The following is a 19,626-nucleotide window of genomic DNA, read 5'->3' as shown; positions in this document are numbered from 1 at the left end:
GAAGTGGCTGGCATGGGGTCATCCAGCCCATATACAGAAGAGCTGGTATCTGGCCTTGGTTTCTATCTCGTGCCTAAAGTCTTGACCTAGCATAGGGTGGGCATCACATACCCCTGCAATTCCTTCCCTGCATGCTCAGTAATATAAGCAAAAGAGTCTATGATCAACTGGTTCTGGGAGATAAAGAGAGAAGGGAAAAGTAGGGGAAAGAGAGTTGAAGGCCATTTCTTTCCTCCACCTCAGGTTCTAGATGAAAACCCAACTAAGAGCTGGGCTTTTTCTGATGTGTGGCAAGGGGTCCGATGTTGTCAGCCTTTCTGTAGTTTTAATATACTGGCCAGGAAATGACACCATGATTGAAGCCATGAAGGTATGTGGGGAGTGACACTGCTGTCAGAATCAGAGAACTCGACCATCTCTTTGATCATACCTAGCAGGGTACAAAGAAAAACAGCACTGTGTAATAAATGGCTAATATCAGTAAGTGCTCATACCAATAATAAAAGCTTCCCTTTATTGCATCCCTATTATATGCCATGCTTTCAGCTAGGTGCTCTACCTAATGACAGCTAATAAGGGTGACAGCTAGATACTATCAGATGTTTCTCCTGTATCAGGCTTTATAGACATTACCACATTAGACCCTTAGAACTTTGTAAGGATGGGGTCAATCATCACCCTAATTTTATAAATGAGCAACCTTAGAAATGAGTTGCTGGCCCAGACTCAGGAGGCAGCTGAGCTGACATATGAACCCAGGCCAGTCTATCTCCAGAGCTCACTACACTATGTGTCTGCCTCTTTGTACGTCACCTGGAGTCCCTTTTGCCTCCTCAAGGGACCCTCTAAGGGTCAGATTCCAGCTCAGGCTGACTAGATGCTTACCTTCTTTGCTGTTTCAAACTCTAATCCTTCTAAAGCTTCCATAGCCAACTCACGCCAGTCAGTGTCTGTCACTCCCAAGCAAGCAATCTGGTAGGCTTCTTTGAACATTTTCCTATCCAGGTACTGGTACATCGGAGCAGACTGCAGGATTTCATCAAAAGGAAAGAATTGTTTTCAGAGCAATGGAAAGAACCAGATTCACGCAAAGCCTGACTCCAGATGTGTGTCACTGACTCAATTATAAATGCCCACAGAGAAACACCATAAAGATTAATCAGTGCTCTTCTCACGCCACACACACCACGTGCCTTCCAGTCACAACCCCCTTTCATAACCAAAACATAGCGTTCAGCAGCACAAACGTTCTGTCTGTCCTTCACTCTACCACCAGTTTTCCCCACCTCCAGGTCTGCTTTACCACAAGATATCACCCATGTCTAGAGTGCCCTTGCTCCTCCTCACCCTTTGCAAAATACCTGTTGGGCTCTGAAGGCCCTGTTAAAATGTCACTTCCTCTGGAAATTCTTCACTGACCCCTCAAGGAAAGGACTCTGAGTTTTCTCTGCTTTTTATCCAGATCTCAGTTGTGCTCTAATTAAAGCCCCTCTCCCCAAGTATGGGAACAACCTGAGGGTAGTGGTGGGGTTGTACTAACCTCCCCCAGCAGGCCCTCAGTCTACGATTGCTGGAGGAAGGAACCACCTTACTGTGAGGAAAGGATTTAAGGATGGCCTCTTACAAAGGGCTGAGAAACTATCTTACCCAAGAAACCTAAGTGATTTGTATCAGGTTACCCAGAAAGGTACACCTGTCTGAGTTCCTTGGAGATGGGAACCTTCCTGCCGTCCCTCCTTCCAGATGGGGCTGCCTCACTGTGATACCTGTGAATGGTTCCTAATAACTTCTCTTCTTAGGTTTACACACTCCTTTTGGATCTGTCCCAACAGGTCTGTGTTGCAGGTTATCAGTCCCTGATTATAGTCTGAGGACATAGAAATGGCACAGGGAAGACCTGGGGCTGGAGCCTGGGGCCAGCTGACTCTGGGTTCTGAGCACTTTCCTGGCACTTGAGTATGGGGTATGTGTATGTGCGCATACATGAGAACAAGTCTGATCTGGGTCTGTCATCCTGAATAACCCAAGGCCCTACCCTTGTTTTGGGCCAGTGTGCTGAAGGGAACTGAATCTCTCCCAGACAGTAGAGATCAATCAACCAGTACCTCATGCTAATGGTTCCCAAATGTGAAGCTGGGAGCGCTGTTTTCTCCATTCGGGGCCATTATCTTTGAACTTTCCTGTCTCATTTTTTAGCTTTTGAGTTGAAGGATTTCCTCTTCTTTCTTAGGCCATTCTGCCCTCTTACAGCAAGATGTGGCTGCTTCGGAGTGCTCATCTTTTCTCCCATACCATTCCACCTACCCTTCCTCTATTTAGTGGGATAGCAGGGTATGGATAGGGGAAAAGCTGAGCCAGAACCCAGGCCTAAGCTCAGCCACATCCTAGCTGTGTCCTTTTTTGGGGGGTTAACTGATTAACTTCTGTTTAAATGCCCTGACCAGCTCGCAGGATACCTGAGGCAAACAAGAGACATGCTCAGTACCTCCACTGTATTTTCTCAGCACCAACTCCTTGCTATCTCCCCAACTCTCCAGACTTGTTCCTACCTCCAACTTTCCCCCTGTCTGAAACAACCTCCCTGCTCCTCTCTGCCTTCCCAGACGTTTCAGGCCTCAGATCAAGTGTCACCATTTCCCAGAAGCTTTCTCAAACTCCCCAAGCACATTGAGCTTTCCTCCCTGAACTCTTTTAGTGAGCATCCTCAGTTCCAATTTAGTTCTGTTTTGTAGTGTTTACTGCTTTATGATGGCTAATAACAGTAGGAATTGGGCCAGACAAAACCAGAAAGATAGGTTTATTTAACTGCACAGAAAAGAAGTGAGTCCCCAAATAGGAGTTGCTCAAGATCACAGCTGGTTCAGGTGACAGAGTCAGAACTCAACGCCAGTGCTCTTTTCCCTAAACTGCACAACTTCTTGCCATGCTGAATGCCCTGTGAGGCTGGAACAGGGACTTGGACAGGCACATCAGAATCGAGGATATGATGAATGGTTAACATTTGGGCTTGCTTGGGAGGCACAATCTGAGAGTGGGAGTTTTAAAAATATCCTAACTGAACAAATGCCCTCTGAGTTCTACTTTATCTCACTGTTGCATTCCAAGCATGAAGTCACCAACCGCCCGAGAAGCCTGACTAGGGCTTGACGCCCTACTTGGCAGCTCTGACAAACCAGTTCTTGCACAAGATGATGTAAATTTCGAAAGGAAACCAGAAATCCCCAGAGTGGTTCTGATGCTTTCTCCCTCCTCTCTAGGCCAAAACCACAGGATGGCTGGAGGCAGAGGCAAAAGATAAATAGCCTTTGTCTTAGGCTGCCTCTCCTAACCCTTGGCAGTTCTGACCCTGCTGCATCAGCAGGATGGGCTTGGTGAAGCCATGAGGGTTGGGGGGACTGGACGGGGACTCTGGCTTCTGAATTGTAAGGGTTTGGCAGAGGAAGCCCCAGGCCGCCCCTCTGGCTCCTCTTGGCCTGCCAAAATCAGGGAGCAGCAAACTGCATTTATCTTTGAGGTCAGGATGGCAGTCTTGGGAGAAAAACTTTTAATCAACATAGCCTGCTTGGCATGATTAAGGAAGACTGGATTTCTGGTGGATGTGGTGCATGGGTTTGGGATGGGGAGCAGATGAGGACTACAAGGAAACAGTCCAGCTGGGGCTGTCTTTCCCCTCCTCCTACTGCCACTTTCACCCACCTCTCTCCCTTCCTTCTTTCTGTTTCTTTTTCCTAGGTCTGAATTCCACTAACATTTATTGAATAACTTCTCTGTGTCAGGCACTAATAATTTCTTCACAATGAATTACAAGTACCATCAGCTTAGAGGAAGAAGCGGACCCCAGCCCCAGCCTTTACAAGAAGCCAACTCAGGCTTTCAATGACTGTGAAGGTGGGGAGATCCTGGCTGGGCTGAGGACAGAGGATCTCCCTTCGAACCTTCTCTGAAGCCCCTCAATAAAACGCCCTCCACCCACACCCAGAAAAATGTAGTTGAAGGGCAATCTAGAAACGTGTCTAAAAATTTCTCAAATGTACATGACATTTTATCCAACAATTTCTCTTCAAGGAATTCACACCAAGAAGCTAAGGTGGGCTAGATACAAAGACTTGGCAAGAAAGATGCTATCTACAATAGCAAAAAAGCACTAAGTAGTGAAAATGCCCAACAAAAGGTACTGGTTGAGTAAGCTGTAGAACATCTATGTGATAAGATATAAAGCAGTCACTAAAAACAATGTGGAGGTGGGGACAGCAGGGAGGCGGGTGTGGTTATAATAAAAGGGCAACCCAACATCAGAGATCTCGTGGGTTGGTGGCGGTAGTGACAAGAACTTACGCAGGTGAAACATTTGTTCTGTAGTTTTACAAACTGTTAGCAACGGGTAAGCTGGGCAAATTGTACAAAGGATCTCTATGATTTCTTACAACTATAGGTCAATGTACAGTCATCTTAGTATTTTTAAAATGCTAGAAGTACATTTATTGAGGTGGAGTCATCCTTCCAGTAGATTGCCAAGAGAAAAAGCCACACTGCTAGTTGACAGCCAATAATTCATATAAAGTGATGGGTCTGCAATATGTAAATGTTAGGTGAAACTGGAAGATGGCAATAAAGGACAGTGATTAAAAATCTCTCGTTTGTGGTCACATTCAGTAAAGGAAGTATAGTAAATCAGGTTTCATTTATAGGAGCAATATTTATAGATAAGAATCACAAAACAATATTTACAGTAGATTCCACTTTTGTTTAAAATGTTCATATAAAATTGTGTACTTGTATGTATATATTATATATACATACAGAAAAGGCCTGGGTGGGTATGTTCTAAATGTTTAAGACCGATTCCCGTTTGAGGTTGGGATTCTGAGGGCTAAGCCTCTCCTTCGTGCTTGTCTCCACTTTATGGCAGTTCCACAGTGAGAATGATTCACTTGGGGAGCAGACAGGCAGCTGGGACAGCTGGGACTAGGCCAGCCCTGACTTGGGCTGCCAATCTCTGCCCTCCTATCAATGTTTCTGCCCTCCCGTTTGTGGCCAGGCCCCCATTACTGTTCTGGCCTCCTACTTGAGGTACCTGTGGTTCCTAAGACCTCAGGCCCCTTCCCCATCCCACCCATATCCTCTTTCTCTCACATACACCACCCCCGCTCTTGCACCTGTACATACACCCAGCCGCACTCCCAGCTTTGCTGGCTTACTCCACTCTGCCCCATGCACAGCTCTCAGTGAAACACACTCTGAAGGGGCACCTGGGTGGCTCAGTGGGTTAAAGCCTCTGCCTTCAGCTTTGCGCAGTGGCAGTATCGTAGCCAATGAGGTTTATCCGAGGTGCGATTATTGCTAATTAAAGCCTCTGCCTTCGGCTCAGGTCATGATCCAGCATCCTGGGATCGAGCCCCACATTGGGCTCTCTGCTCAGCGGGAAGCCTGCTTCCTCCTCTCTCTCTCTCTGCCTGCCTCTCTGCCTACCTGTGATCTCTATCAAATAAATAAATAAAAATCTTAAAAAAAAAAAAAAAAAAAAAAGAAAAGAAAAAAGAAACACACTCTGAAGACAGACAACCCTGAATACCCTCCCTGTCCCAACCAGGAAAGGGGGATCAGAAAGAAATAGAGGCTCAGTGAGGTGGAGCTGTTTGCCCAAAAACATACAGGTTGTACAGGGTGGACACAGGGTTTCAGGTTCTAGTCCAGAGTACCTTCCATGACATCATAGCTGCAATTCACCTCTCTTCCCTCTCCCCTCACCATCCATCCCCCAACCCAATGGTCTTGCCCCGCCACTCACTGCTGAGAGCTGACAAGTGCCCCAGTTACCTGTGGCACCTCCACAGCTGACATGGAGAAGACATGGAGGCAGAAGATCTTGGAGCCATTGTAGCCCACCACAAAGCCCTGTAGCTTCTGCTGGTGCACGGGGAAGGTGCTGGCTTTGATGTTGAGGTAGCCTCCTCCTGAGAAGCAGAGCATGTCCTCACACTGGGTATTCCAGGCCACGCTGTTAGCATTTGGTTCCTGAGAGACAGGGATAGTGAGGACCCTGTGACAACCCCCTGGCTCTTGGTACCATTCCTGCACTCAGTCAAGCACTCTTTCTAAAGCCTGAATCACAATAAATCGCTAATAGTGGGGGCGGGGGGAGCGAGGAAATGGGAACTGGAAGAAAAGGATAGAAGCACAGAGGCAAAATGCTCTATGCACTAGTTTATGTTAGAAATGTTTTTAATAAGCATTACTTTCAAAAAAATTATTATCCCAAATATTAATTAATACTTAGTGAGAAAATGAGGGTATACACAACTATGTATACAAGATTTAAAGGGATATGTTCCAAAAATTAACAGTGATTGTTTAGGGGTGGGTGGAATTGTGGATGCTTTTTATTTTCTAGGTTCTTTGTTTGCCTGAAATTTCTTTTGGTCATGAACATCTATTTTTTTTATAATAAGAAAAAAGTGTTATTTTTATATTAGAAAATAATGCATTATCTCTGCATTTAAAATTCTCACACCGTAGAAATACAGTCACCCTGGGAGGCACCCTCTTCCCCCTACCTTCTTTCAAAGTTTTCTGCTTAGCTCTGGAACCCCAGGGACCAGCAGGTGTTCATACCTTTCCGCCTAGAATCTTTTACAATGTCTGAATCTTTTATAATGAGCCTGGATTGCTTTTATAATGAGAAAAAACAATATAGCTATTTTCATTTGCAGAGGGCAGGAGCAGCAGAGAGAAGGAAAAGACAGCTGGGAATGTTTATGTCTCCTGGCAAAGTCTGAGAATTACCTTCCCTAGCCTATGACAGAACCCTCAGTGGGAATGGGGAAGGACACATGCCCTTCCATTCCTATATGGTTCTAGGCTCAGGCACAGATTCACAACTGGGGGCCTGCTAACCTGCCTACAGGAGGTGGCTCTGAGGCTGCGAGAAGTTAACAGTTAGGGCCTTGTTTTGTACCAGGCACTGAGCTAGGTACTGTGATACATTATTCAGTCCTATAGCATTCTGTGAAGGGGCATTTACTAGTTCCATTTCAGAAGTGAGGAAAAATTTAGGCTCAGAGAACTGTTCTGACTTGCTGGGTATTACACAGTAAGTGGTGAGGGCAGAACTGGAGCCCAGGTCTGTCTAAAGATAAAACCTGTACTCTTGTTTCCCCTTAAGCCCTCTGCCCTGACAGAGGTGTAAGCAAGCTGTTATTTACTAGAGTTAGCTTAGGCTAGTATTAGCCAGGTAGCCCCTTCCAACTGACCGAGGCAGCTCCCTACACTCCAGCATCCCTCTGCCCTGCTAATTCTGCTCCCAAGGACAAAGAGGAGCCCTGAGAAGGGCATCTTAATCTACCCATTAAAACTGGGAGACCTGTTGTGGTTGAGGAAGCCAGACAGGGGAAGTTTCAACTTCAGTGGGGGGAGCTTGCTTCAGTCAAATGGACCCTGACCTCTTAAAAAATCCTAAAGAGGCAAAGAATGGCATGAGTATGGCAGAAAGCCAGCCAGGAGCTGGGCATAAAGCCTTTGGGCTCTCTTCTCCAGTGACACATTTCTACCAGACATAGGACCAAACAGTGTGTAAACAATGCTTATCTCCTAAAACAGTTCACATTCTGTTGGCTCTGAGAGCATCCTTGTGAAACAACTAGAAGAGAGGGCTTGCCCTCATCCTTTCCCTTCTTTCAGATAACAAAACTGGTCCTATTTCTCTACTGTGTCTTAGGTCACTTACAGATACAGGCAGACCTCCAACTGGCAAGAAGCACTTTTGCAAAAGAATCATCCTCGCGTTAACCAATGCACTGACAGCCTATCAAGTGCCCCACTTAAATTTCTTTCTGTTCACAGAAAGAAAGGTGTTACTTGCCCATATCACCTATGAGGAAAGCAAAGTTCAAAAAGGCTTGCCCAGCTCCTGCAACTCATGTGTGGGAGGAGTGGGCTATGCCCTGGGACCTCTTGGGCTCTGTGCCCCTGTTCAAAGCCTATACTCCTACACGTCACTGCTCCTCCCAGAGACCTGCCTGGGAACCAGAGGGTCAGTGCCTCCTGCAGGGACTGGGAAATAGAGGAGGTATCAAAGGACTACGTCCTAGAAACTCTCTGGGATTTCACCTGAAAAAGCAGCTCCTTGGTGTGGATGTCATACACCAGGCATGTGTCATTTTCATCCACCACAGCCAGCTTGTTACGGGAAGCACTCATGTCCAAGCAGCGCACGGCTGTGGCCTGCTTCAGAAGGACAATGGCAAAGAGATTGTCCACAAAAATCTTCAGGATCTGGTGAAATTTCAGAGAAAAAAAAAGTGTGAGTCACCATGGCAACAAGACCCTGGAACTGCGCCAGGCTGTTGGAATCCCATGTGTTCTATAAGAACAACTCCCACTAACTTCAACAGAGGCTCCATGCAGAGAAAAGGACTTAATGAAAGAACGGGAGCAGGGGCTTATCCTTAGGAGACCAGAAATGTGGTTCATCAGAGGTTGCCAAAGTAATGATCGGCCCAAGATGTGACAAATTCACTTGAATGTCTGCTTGACTGGGGATTTGTTAACAACATTACCCAAGCTGTGGGATTAGGAGACACCATCTAGTGAGATATGAGTCACAAACTAACATAAGAAGAGGCTACTTTAAACACTGACAAGACATCCAGTATAACCATGGCAAAATAATGATGATGATGAGAAGGATGATGACAGCTATCAGTTATTGACTATTTCTGACAGCCCTCTGAAACATAAGGTATTATCCTCATTTGTAAAACCTGAGCCTCAGAAAGGCAAAGTGACCCGCCCAGGGTCACACAGCTAATGAGTAGCTAAGCACTAACATGACTGCAGGTCGACCTGTCCCCAAAGTCCATGTTCTCAAGCCTCACACTGGAAGTGACAGCGGACAATGAGAAAGATACAGACTTTCCATCCCTTTAGTATTGCTATCCTGCAGCCCCCACTAATTTCATACTCCATGACTTCTGTCCCAGGAAAGACCTGATAAGCTTTAGCCATAAGCCATCTGCTAGACAGCTTGGCTCTCAGGCTAATGCAGTTATATTTTCACTTTCATATTTCCATGTAGCCCACTTAGAACTTTTCTTATTTTGAGCAAAGAACACACACACAAATCTGTTAACTTTGTATAACCTAGATTTTTCACATCTATATGAGCAAAGGGCCCATTTTTCTTAAAACACCTAGTAATAGCCTGAGGACCAGCACCCTCTAAAACACAAGCTAGAACACATTGCCTTAATCCATTCATTGCCCTAATAGGGATGTGACCTAAGAATAAATTCTGCCTCCCTCCCTAGCAAGCCACTGAAACTGTATCTCTAAAAATCATGCCATCTTCTGGGTGCCCTGAAACTCACTGATCCACACTATAGGCAGCCCAAATGCCACACTGCCAACCCTGCCAGAATGCAGCATGCTCTAAGTCTAAAGGCCACTGCATCTTCGGCTTGAAGCTGTCCTTGAAAAATAAAATTCTGGGCTACCCTCCAATGTGCCTACGGTGAATGTGGGGTGGGAAGCTCTTTTCCTGTCCCCGGGAAACCACCTTGGGATCATAATGAGTCTGGTCCCTAAATCTGTATACAGATAATCAGCCTGATGGGAGACATATGGAAGCACTCACCTGTCCATTCTTCAGGCCTACTAACAGACCTTCCCTTCCTGGAGGGCCACCAATCACCTTGATGTAGCGAATGAGAGACTCCATCTGCCACTCCCGCTCCTTCACTCCGCTGAAGGATAAGCACTGTAGCCGTTTCTCCTAGAAAGCAAACCTAGCTCTGCATGGATATTCAACAGGGTGTTCCCAAGCCTGCCAAGGGGGTCTTCCTGCATGTGAGGGATGAAAAATACCTACACATTCATTGTCTATTGAACCCCATCTAGTCCCCATGATTGGCACTGTTCATTAATCCTTCACATAAGTCCTCACCACAGAGCACAGCTCAGCTTCACATCTTCTGTGCAGACCTCTGGGAAGCCACAGAGGCAGCATCCAAAAGCACACTTTTTTGTCACATCTGTAACTTGTGGGTACCTCTAAACTGCTTGAGTTCTAGACTTTCAGGGAGATTTTAATTGTATTTTACATATAGTGATTTCTAAAGGATTTCTTCCACTTTATCACTTTCAATAGTCCTACTTTTGTGAAACTAAATCAACCTCTACTTTGAAGAAAGATGCCAGGCTGGCCTTCCCTCAAGTATTTCCAAACTTCTCTTGACATTGCCCTTGACATTTCGTAGGAAGCTCTAAGTTGAGAAATTTTTTCTGTGAAAAAAAATCTTTCAGAAAGTAAAACTTCCTTTACTATTTTTGAGTTATTATGTATTTTTTATTGTTTAACAAGAAGGATGATATAAATTTTTACGTGTGTATGTTCATCAAAAAAAAATGACTTTCATTTCTATCAATTTATGCTTTAAGTCATTCAAACATGTATAATTATAGGATAATAAAGTGCTTTGCAATACCAAAAGTTATTCTCCAGGTATGGCCCATGACTTTCTAGTACAGTCTAACTCCTCTAGATGTCAATACAATTAAAGCAATGAACAGCTACTGAATTTGATGGAAAGAGACTTGTTTTTTGGTGCTCAATTTTTAAAACCATGATTTGGGTAACCCACCCTTGGAGGAAACATGAAGAAGATTAAGCCCAACCCCTCCAACCTGCTGCCTACCTGGCAGAGGATGATGTGATCGGCACACACCACCAGGAGGTTGCATTCAAACTTCTTGACTATTTTCTCCTTCACCCGGTAATGCATATCTGATGAGTCATCTGAATACAACTCATAGATGAGGATTTTCTCCGGCAGTTGGATAGCTAATCGATTTTTGTAGATGGCAATCTTCTTGACAAGCTCTTTGCATTTAATCCGAACTGGCAAAGGAAAAAAAATCCAGCTCCAGCAAGAGATTATTAAGTAAGGCAGAAGGCAGAAAAATTAAAAGCTATCATTTACTTAATGTTACTGGCAATTAAAGGAGACACTCTCATCAAAAAATCTTTGAAGAGTGTCTAATACATATAATCAGCTCTACTAAACATTGGGATCCAAAATCATATACAATCTTTGTGGCCCAAAGCTTAAAACTGAGTATGGAAAGTAAAATGTTTAGTGCTACACTCACTTGCCGAATTTAAGTTTAAACTCCTCTGCCAGCATTAATATATTGCCCCTGATGATCAGAAGTCCATCTGGATGACCACCCATGCCTCTAGCTACTCCCCACCCATCATCCTTGACAATATGGAACTGCATGTAGTTTCTGGTATATACTAGGCTCTCACACTCTAACTGCAGACCAGATGGAGGAAATGTCCCCAGAAGAGAAGCTGGGGAGCTGCCCAAGTGGCTATACCCTTACCAGCACAACTGGAATCTTCAACCAGAGGTGCTCCCAGATGAGAACAAAAGGATGCCAGCTGAATCTCTAAGACAACCCTCAATGTGTATCCCTACACACAGGCACTGGGCAGGAGGCTGTGGCTGGCACATCTGTGTATAATTACTCTTGAAATAAGTGGATCTTTAGCCCATTGAACCAGCATGGCAACTTAAGTGGATAGTGGATGAAACTGAGGTTCAGGCTGACTGTGCTAGGCCTAGAACTTGAATCTTCTGACTAAACTTGTGGTTACTGTCCCTGCTTATACCTGGGGTAGGGACCCATCAGGAGGCAAGTGGAGATGAAGATGAAGATGAAGTTGAGAAAGAAGCCCTCCAGTATATCCATACCAGAGAGGATATAGGTCCACAGAGACCCATGCAGCTCAGCCACCCTGGCTCTGAAATGCCATACATTATCCTCCCTTAGTCAGAGAGTCCATGTTCCCCTTAGAATTAGCTGCTGCGGGGAACCTGGGTGGGTCAGAGGGTTAAGCCTCTGCCTTCGGCTCAGGTCATGATCTCAGGGTCTTGGGATCAAGCCCCACATCAGGCTCTCTGCTCAGCAGGGAGCCTGCTTCCTCCTTTCTCTCTGCCTGCCTCTCTGCCTACTTGTGATCTCTGTCTGTCAAATAAATAAATAAAATCTTTTTAAAAAATTTAAAAAATTTAAAAAAAAGATAGCTGCTGCAAAATTATGTGAGCCTTTGCCTCCCCCTACTTTTTCTTTTTTTTTTTGAAGAGAGGGTTTATTGCTTTCCTTAGATTCTCAAAGACATCTATATTCTCCCCTTACCCTCCAAAAAATAAAAAAATTTTTTAAAAAGCAAACACCAGTGGTCCAACATGTTTCTGAAAGATGAGGAGGACCATTCCCTCTAATTTCACTTGCCCTATCAGTAGTCCTCTCAACCTACCCCTCCTCCCAAAGGTTGGAGGGCAGAGGGGCCATACCTGCCTTTTACCTTTCTGCTCTGTGATCAGGTGCTGCACGATGACATCAGTCATGCTATCCCTGTAAGCATACCGGTCCTTGTAGAGCCCATGGACAGTACTGAAAATAAGCTGGTAGAAGGAAATGGTGCCATCTTGGCAGCCTACCACCTGCAGGGAAAGAGAGTTGTTAATTCCTAGCTTTCTGTGGAAAGTCTACCTTCCCAGTTGCCAGGAACAAATGTCAATCATCTGACTGGCTACACATGGCTGTTGTCTGTACCTGCTCAGACAATGGCCCAACAGAATGAACTTCCCCTCCTTACCACATAGTTGGAGTCAGGTTTCACTTTACACGTCCACACCCAGGAGTTCTGCTCCCCAACAGTCCCAAGCCGCACTCCATCCTTGGTGAAAAGGGATACTTGCTTGTCTGACCCTCCTAGCAAAATGTACTCCCCTTTAGTAAAGTAGCTCAGGCAGCAGGGGTCAAAGTTCAGTGACCGATCCTTCCCAATCTAAGGAAAGAAAACACACACCAAGGGAAAAAACACTCCTGAATCCATAGTATTCACAACACATTTTAGGGCTTTTCCTACCAACTTTAATGAGGGGAGTCAAGAAGACAAGGGCAAGCTAGCCGTTACCCGCTGTGGTATTCCAACATGAACACAAGCTAGTCTCCTCTGGAGCACCCTACTCCATCCCTCCACATAGTTGAATCCTCCACTTCTGGGGTCAGCAGCATCTCCCCCAGTTCCACTAGCTGCTCCAGGTGTATGTCTTAGTTCCTCAACCAACCCAGATGCAGAGACTGGGCTTTCTCCCATAGGCCTTCCTTCACACACAGCCCTTGCAAGGGTTCCATTGGTTCCCCTCAGCTTCTTTCTTCTTCCTTTTTTAAAAAAAGTATTTCATAAAGCCAAATATATCTAATTTTAAAAACTGTCCTCTATTCTGAAACAACCACCTTCCTACTTCTCTTTATTTAGGTATAATTCACATATCAAACAATTCACCCATTTAAAGTATATAATTGTGCAAACATCATCACTAATTCAGAACTAATTCTATCACCCTCAAAAGAAACCATGTACCTATTAGCTGTAGATCCCAATTCTCCTCTCTTTCCCTCCCCCGGCAACCACTAATATACTTTCTCTGTCTATAGATTTGCCTACTTTGAAGATTTCACATAAATGGGACCACACAATTTGTGGCCTTTTGGGACCAATTCATCCATACTGTAGCGTATATCAGTACTTCATCCTCTTCATTGCTGAATAATATTCTATTACATGGATATACCACATTTTGTTATCCATTCATCAATTAATAGCCATGCCTACTTTTTTGACTATTATCAATAATGCCACTATGGATATATGTGTATAAGTTTTTATGTGAACATATATTCATCTCTCTTGGATATATATATCTGGGAGTGGGATCACTGGATCTGCAGTAACTTTATGTATAACCTTTTTAGGACTGCCATATTTTTTCAAAGTGACTGTACCATTTTATATTTGTACCAGTAGTATATGAGGGTTCCAATTTCTCCATCCAAGTGGGTATGATTTTGATTTGCATTGCCCTGGTATCTAATAATGTTGAGGATCTTTTTATGTAGTTACTGGCCACATGTACATCTTGTTTGGAGAAATGTCTCTTCAGATCTTTTCTCCAACTTTTAATTGGTTGTCTTTTTATTATTGAGTTGTAAGAGTTCTTTATATATTCCAGATACATGGTCCTTATCAGATACATGATTTGCAAAAATTTCTCCAATTCTGTGAGTTGTCTTTTCAGTTTTGGTATTCTTCCCTTAGTTGTGAGGGTCAAGGTCAAACTCCTGAGCTCAGCTCCCAAGAGCCTTTTCTCACCCAAAATGAACATCTTGTATTTGCCAAGCAGACCATGCTCTTTTAGGTCTCCATGTCCTCACAAGTGCTATTCTCTATATGACCCAAGCCCTGGCCAGGAGTGTCCTCTCCCTCTCTGTCTCCAGGTATCAACTCCTACGGAAAACATCCCCCAATTTCTCTGTCCCACCCAAGGCCTGATTCAGTGCCCCTTCCTCTGTGCTCCCATGGCCCTGTGCTCACCTCCCCCACAGTACTTCTCTCACTGCTCTGATAAATAATAGGGTTAATTTGATGTACCCCCCACTCCTCTTACCACTCATTAAAGTCCAAGCTCCTTATTGTCATTGGAGTTTTTTGCTACCCCTAAGGGAACATTTTGTGAATAAAAAGATTATTTATAACTGCCATTATTAAACTATTAGTTTATTAAAGAAATAATTCTAAAAACCTGGTTTCTCAATAAGTTTTTAAGTTCAATTTATAAATATTTTCCTATTTATTAGTATAACAAAAGTAAACAACTAATTGAAAGGGGACCTTGATGATCATTTACTGAATTAAATTTTGAATAGATTTTAAAATCCCTTAGTGTTGGGGTGCCTGGGTTGCACAGTTGATTAAGCATCAGAATCTTGGTTTCGGGTCAGGCTTGATTTCAGGGTCACTGGGCTCCATACTCAGCCTGGAGTCTGCTTGGGTTTCCCTTTCCCTCCCTCTCACCCTACCCACCCACCCCATACTTGTTCATTCTCTCTTGCAAATAAGGAAATAAATCTTTAAAAAAAAAAGAAAAGAAAAGAAAAGAAAATTTCTTAGTGTCATTTACAACTTAGTTGATTCCCTTAAACTAATTTAAACTGCAATTATTCATTTTATATATTCAATTTTCCTTTATAAGAATTCCAAATGCCTGGGGCATCCAGGTGGCTCAGTAGGTTAAGTGTCTGCCTTAGGATCAAGTCAGGATCTTGGGATCATGGGATCAAGTTCCACATCAGGCTCCCTGCTCAGTGGGGAGCCTGCTTCTCCCTCTGCCTCTCCCTCCCTCCTGCTTATGTATGAGCACTCCCTCTCTCTCAAATAAATACATAAAATAAAATAAAATAAAATAAAATAAAATAAAATAAAATAATTTCAAATGCCTAAGAGTCAAATTGCCCCTATTTCTGATATAATGATAGTAAATCTAGTAAGAAAACTAAAAAAATATTTTTAAAAAGATTTTATTTATTTATTTGTCAGAAAAAGAGAGAGCATAAGCAGGGGAAGTGGCAGGCAGAGGGAGAAACAGGCTCCTTGCTAAGCAAGGAGCCTGATATGGGACTCGATCCCAGGACCCTGGGATCATGACCTGAACCAAAGGCAGATGCTTAAGTGACTGAGCCATCCAGATTTAAAAATCTTTTTAAAAAGATTTTATTTATTGGGGCACCTGGGTGGCTCAGTGGATTAAGCCTTTGCCTTCAGTTCAGGTCATGGTCTCAGGGTCCTGGGATCAAGCCCTGCATTAGGCTCTCTGCTCAGTGGGGAGCCTGCTTCCCCGCCTCTCTCTGCCTGCCTCTCTGCCTACTTGTGATCTCTCTCTCTCAAATAAATAAGTAAAATCTTTAAAAAAAAAAAAAAGAAAGAAAGATTTTATTTTTGCAAAAGAGAAGGAGAGCAGGAGCAGGGGTGGAGGGCGGAGTTGGGCAGAGGAAGAAGCAGAATCCTCAGCAAGCAGGGAGCCCAATGCAGGACTCAATCCTAGGACCCTGGGATCATGACCTGGGCCAAAGGCAGACACTTAACTGAGACACCCAGGTGCCTGAAAGTTAATAAATAAATAAATAAATAAATAAATAAAAAATCTTATGAGTCATGAGATGGAAGGCTTGCAGCTTCTGGTAATGGCTCACTAGTTCCCATTGGGCTAACTCTCCTCCAGGTAACAACTATAAACTCTGGACCAACTATAAATTACAACCACCTGAAGGCACTAAAGAGCAATCAGAAGCAGACAAAAACTGAAGACACATGGACATTTGGAAGAAAAAACTGCACCAAGTGAGTTTCTCACTTTTTTAATGGCTTTTTGCCTAAAGGCAGGTCCTATCAGCACCCTGCCAGATGAGCACAGGATTTGAAGTGGCTATAACAGCTTGAAAATGAGGGGAATCCCAGAAAAGAGACAGAGGAGAGAGGGAGGGAGAGCCAAAATTCCGCACATACACTACTGAATATCTGAACTCTTTGAACTACACACATGTGGGGCAGATGCCAGGCAGCCTAGCAAGGCTAAAGAACTCAATAGAGACTTCAGGGCTGCTTACACTGGAAAGATGGACTTTGAATGTTGAATCCAGCAAAGTTAACTACTTGTTTTTTAAAAAAATCAACTATAGGGATGCCAAGGTGGATCAGTCAGTTAAGTATCTGCCTTCAGCTCAGGTCACGGTCTTGGGGTCCTGGGATCAAGCCCCGCATCAGACTCTCTGCTTAGGGGGGAGTCTGCTTCTCCCTCATTCTCTGTGATCTCTCTTGCTCTCACTCTCTCTCAAATAAATAAAATCTTTAAAAAATTAATTAATTAAAACCCCAACTATAGTGCTCCATCAGCAGCACAAATACTAAAACTGGAACACTGTAGAGAAGATTAGCATGGCCCCTGTGCAAGGATAACAAACCTGTAAGCGTTCCATATTAAAACAAAACTACACAATAATCCTCAGAGGAACATGACAGAAATGAATCCCTATGATGCATCATTTACAATGTTTAGAATATAACCCCAAATTCCAAAAAGCAAAAATGTGAACCATATTCAAGAGAAAAGATAATTAGTAGAAATTAACCCCAAGGTAACTCAGATACGAAGTAGCAGATGAAAATTTTAAAATAGCTATTATAACTATGGTCAAGGATATAAAGGAAAATATTCCTATAATGAATGGACAAACAGGAAAAAAGAACCAAATGGAAATCTAGAACTGAAAAATGCAGTAAGTGAAACAAAAATTCACTGGATGGGTTTAACAGAAATATTATAGATGACAGAAGAGTCAATGAAGTTGAAGATTGAGCAATAGATCAGAGCAGGGGGTTAAAAGATTTAAAAAATGAATAAGGCCTCAATTATCTGAAGAACAATACCAAGAGGTTTAACATGTAACCGGAAACCCAGAAGGAAAAGGAGAGAATGAAGATGAAGAAATAACAAAAAATTATTCCACATTTGGTGAAAGAATAAAGACATAAGTATATAGATTCAAGAAGATCAGTAACTACTGCCACCCCACCCTAAGCCAAAAAATATAATCAATCTTTTTAACATTCCAATATTACATAGGCACTTGACTAAAAATTTCTTACACCTTTCAATTTAAAATCAGATGTATAAAATTGATTACTCAATTATAGCTCTTAAATGGTCATCACAAGACAGATCTGATAGATATTCTAATATGGATTTCTAGCACCAGTCTGCCTGGGTTCCAAACCAGACTTGGCCACTACTACCCTGTATGGCTTTGGCTGGTTACTGAACCTCCCTAAACCTCAATTTTCTAACATGTAAAGTGGTAATAATAATACATACCTCACAGAGTTGTTACAAAGATTAAAAGTTAACCTTGTAAAGAGTTTATACAATGCCTAAAATTCAATAAATGTTAGCTATTATAATCATTAATCCAGATACCATTAAACATTACAAACACTTAAAAATGCCAAAAATACACAAAGTATACCTAACACAAAAGTATAGGCTTGATTTACTTCATCATCCTATATTTAATTCTAAATCTTACCAGATTTCAAAGATACCTAATTAAGGAAACAATTTTACTGTCTCTAGTCACCTGGGTTATCTCAGTGGAACAAGGTTGCTTATCATTCAAAAAACTCTGAGCCACAGGATGAACTCTAGTGCTACATACATGCAAGATATTGCCCATGGCTGTGACCACCAAGTCAGGTTCTTTACAGCAACAAGACCCTAATCCTTCCCTGTGTAGTGTGGTTATTTGTTCCTGAGAACTTCCAATACCATGACCAGGGTCTCATACACAATAGATATGCCAGTAAATATTTGTTGAATAATGATATACACACATATTAAGTGAATGAACAGACAAGCCACGGCTAGATGCAAGATAATTAAAAATGAGGGTTTGGGGAAATCAGCCAAGGCAAACTCAGAAGACACTTCACTATCTACCTTTATCTTTTCTCTACCCAGCTACAAAAAAGAAAAAAAAAAAGACTAATGGCAAGATGAGGGAGAAAAGAAATGGCCTCAAAGCTGGGCTACACCTAACTGAAACCCTCCTTTCTAGCAGGACATGTTTTGAGGAGTAAGGATACTGTTAAACAAAGGCTCCATTGAATAGGCTGTATTGAAAGGCTCCATTGAGCAGGCTCACCTGCTTGGCTGTGGTACCTAAGCCACCCTGTACCACCTTCACTCTAATCCTTGATGTCTCCAGCCTAATAGGTTTTTCTGCCACCAGGTTCTATTTTAATCCAGCCCTCCACAGAAACAAGGAATTCTTCTGAAACAAGAATCTGATCAAGTCACTCCCTACCTAAATTGATGGCTCCTAAATACTAATACAAAGTTCAAACTCCTAATTCACATGACTCAGGTCCTTAAGACTCATATCCCCATCTTCCTTTCTAGTTCCATTTTTATCCACAATTCTTGGGATCCAGTCACTCTGAACAACCCTCTGTTCCCTGAGTTGACATATATCTTCATTCTTCCCTGCCTTTGCAGATGCTATTTCCTCTGCCTGAAACACTAGTCCCAATGTCCTCTGCTTAGCAAATTCCTGTTCATTTTGTTCAAAGTTCACTTCTACAAAATCTCCAATTTCCACCAAGCAATGATGTTATCTGTTGTGTCCCTGTAACATCCTATCTATATATCTCTCTAAGATACTATGTACCATGCTGCACTGGGAATAGTGTCTATCAACTGTGCCTCTATCAGCCTTAATGCAGAGGCATTAACAGCTCTGTCAGTAGCTCCTAGCACAGGTGAAGTGCTGGTCTAAGTGCGTGCTTGTTAATGTTTGTAGAATGCATAAAGCAAATAAAGGAAGACAGATACATAACTAAGACCAAGGCTTTGAATCAAAACAATCTGGGTTTCAATCCCAGGTGCCACCCATTTACTAGCAGTGTAGCACCTTAGGCATAATCTTTATTTCACTGCTCTGAGTCTTGCCTACTCATTTCTACAAAGTTGATAACCAATTATACCTACTTCACAGGGTTTTATGATAATTAAAGGAGATAAAATATGTAAAACACTGAGCACAGTACCAGGTATTAAAGTAAATGCTCAGAAAACAGGAGCTAACAATAATAAAGTATAATTACTAATAATAGAATCTTTGAAAGTAAAAAGAGCATATAATAGACATGATCAAAACTGTATTTCC

General features: G+C 42.9%; 1 protein-coding gene, 1 non-coding gene and 1 pseudogene across 7 annotated transcripts in view; 2 read left to right on the top strand and 1 right to left on the bottom strand.

The window, feature by feature from the left end:
- The window catches only part of IFT122 (intraflagellar transport 122), a 71,696-nt gene that overhangs the window by 29,046 nt on the left and 23,024 nt on the right, over window positions 1–19,626 (bottom strand). For all 6 annotated transcript variants that reach the window (XR_004285289.1, XR_004285400.1, XM_032339849.1 and 3 more), the window contains 7 exons: window positions 12,662–12,853; window positions 12,368–12,506; window positions 10,692–10,894; window positions 9,632–9,769; window positions 8,107–8,271; window positions 5,818–6,015; window positions 886–1,026 (listed from right to left, as the gene is read on the bottom strand). Coding sequence is in view for 4 of the 6 variants with exons in the window: in XM_032339849.1 (XP_032195740.1) it covers window positions 886–1,026; window positions 5,818–6,015; window positions 8,107–8,271; window positions 9,632–9,769; window positions 10,692–10,894; window positions 12,368–12,506; window positions 12,662–12,853 (1,176 nt within the window). In the remaining 2 variants the exon portion in view is untranslated. The remainder of the gene's footprint in view (window positions 1–885; window positions 1,027–5,817; window positions 6,016–8,106; window positions 8,272–9,631; window positions 9,770–10,691; window positions 10,895–12,367; window positions 12,507–12,661; window positions 12,854–19,626) is intronic.
- Window positions 5,284–5,420, top strand: LOC116581187. The gene has a single exon (XR_004281940.1). It is a non-coding gene; the product is annotated as a U4 spliceosomal RNA (small nuclear RNA).
- On the top strand, window positions 16,787–16,887 carry LOC116581561 (annotated as a pseudogene).

Source organism: Mustela erminea, chromosome 1 (assembly GCF_009829155.1).
Source record: "Mustela erminea isolate mMusErm1 chromosome 1, mMusErm1.Pri, whole genome shotgun sequence".
Lineage (NCBI taxonomy): Eukaryota > Metazoa > Chordata > Mammalia > Carnivora > Mustelidae > Mustela > Mustela erminea.
The sequence above is the reverse complement of the archived record's forward strand: the minus strand, read 5'-3'. Positions and strand labels throughout refer to the sequence as shown.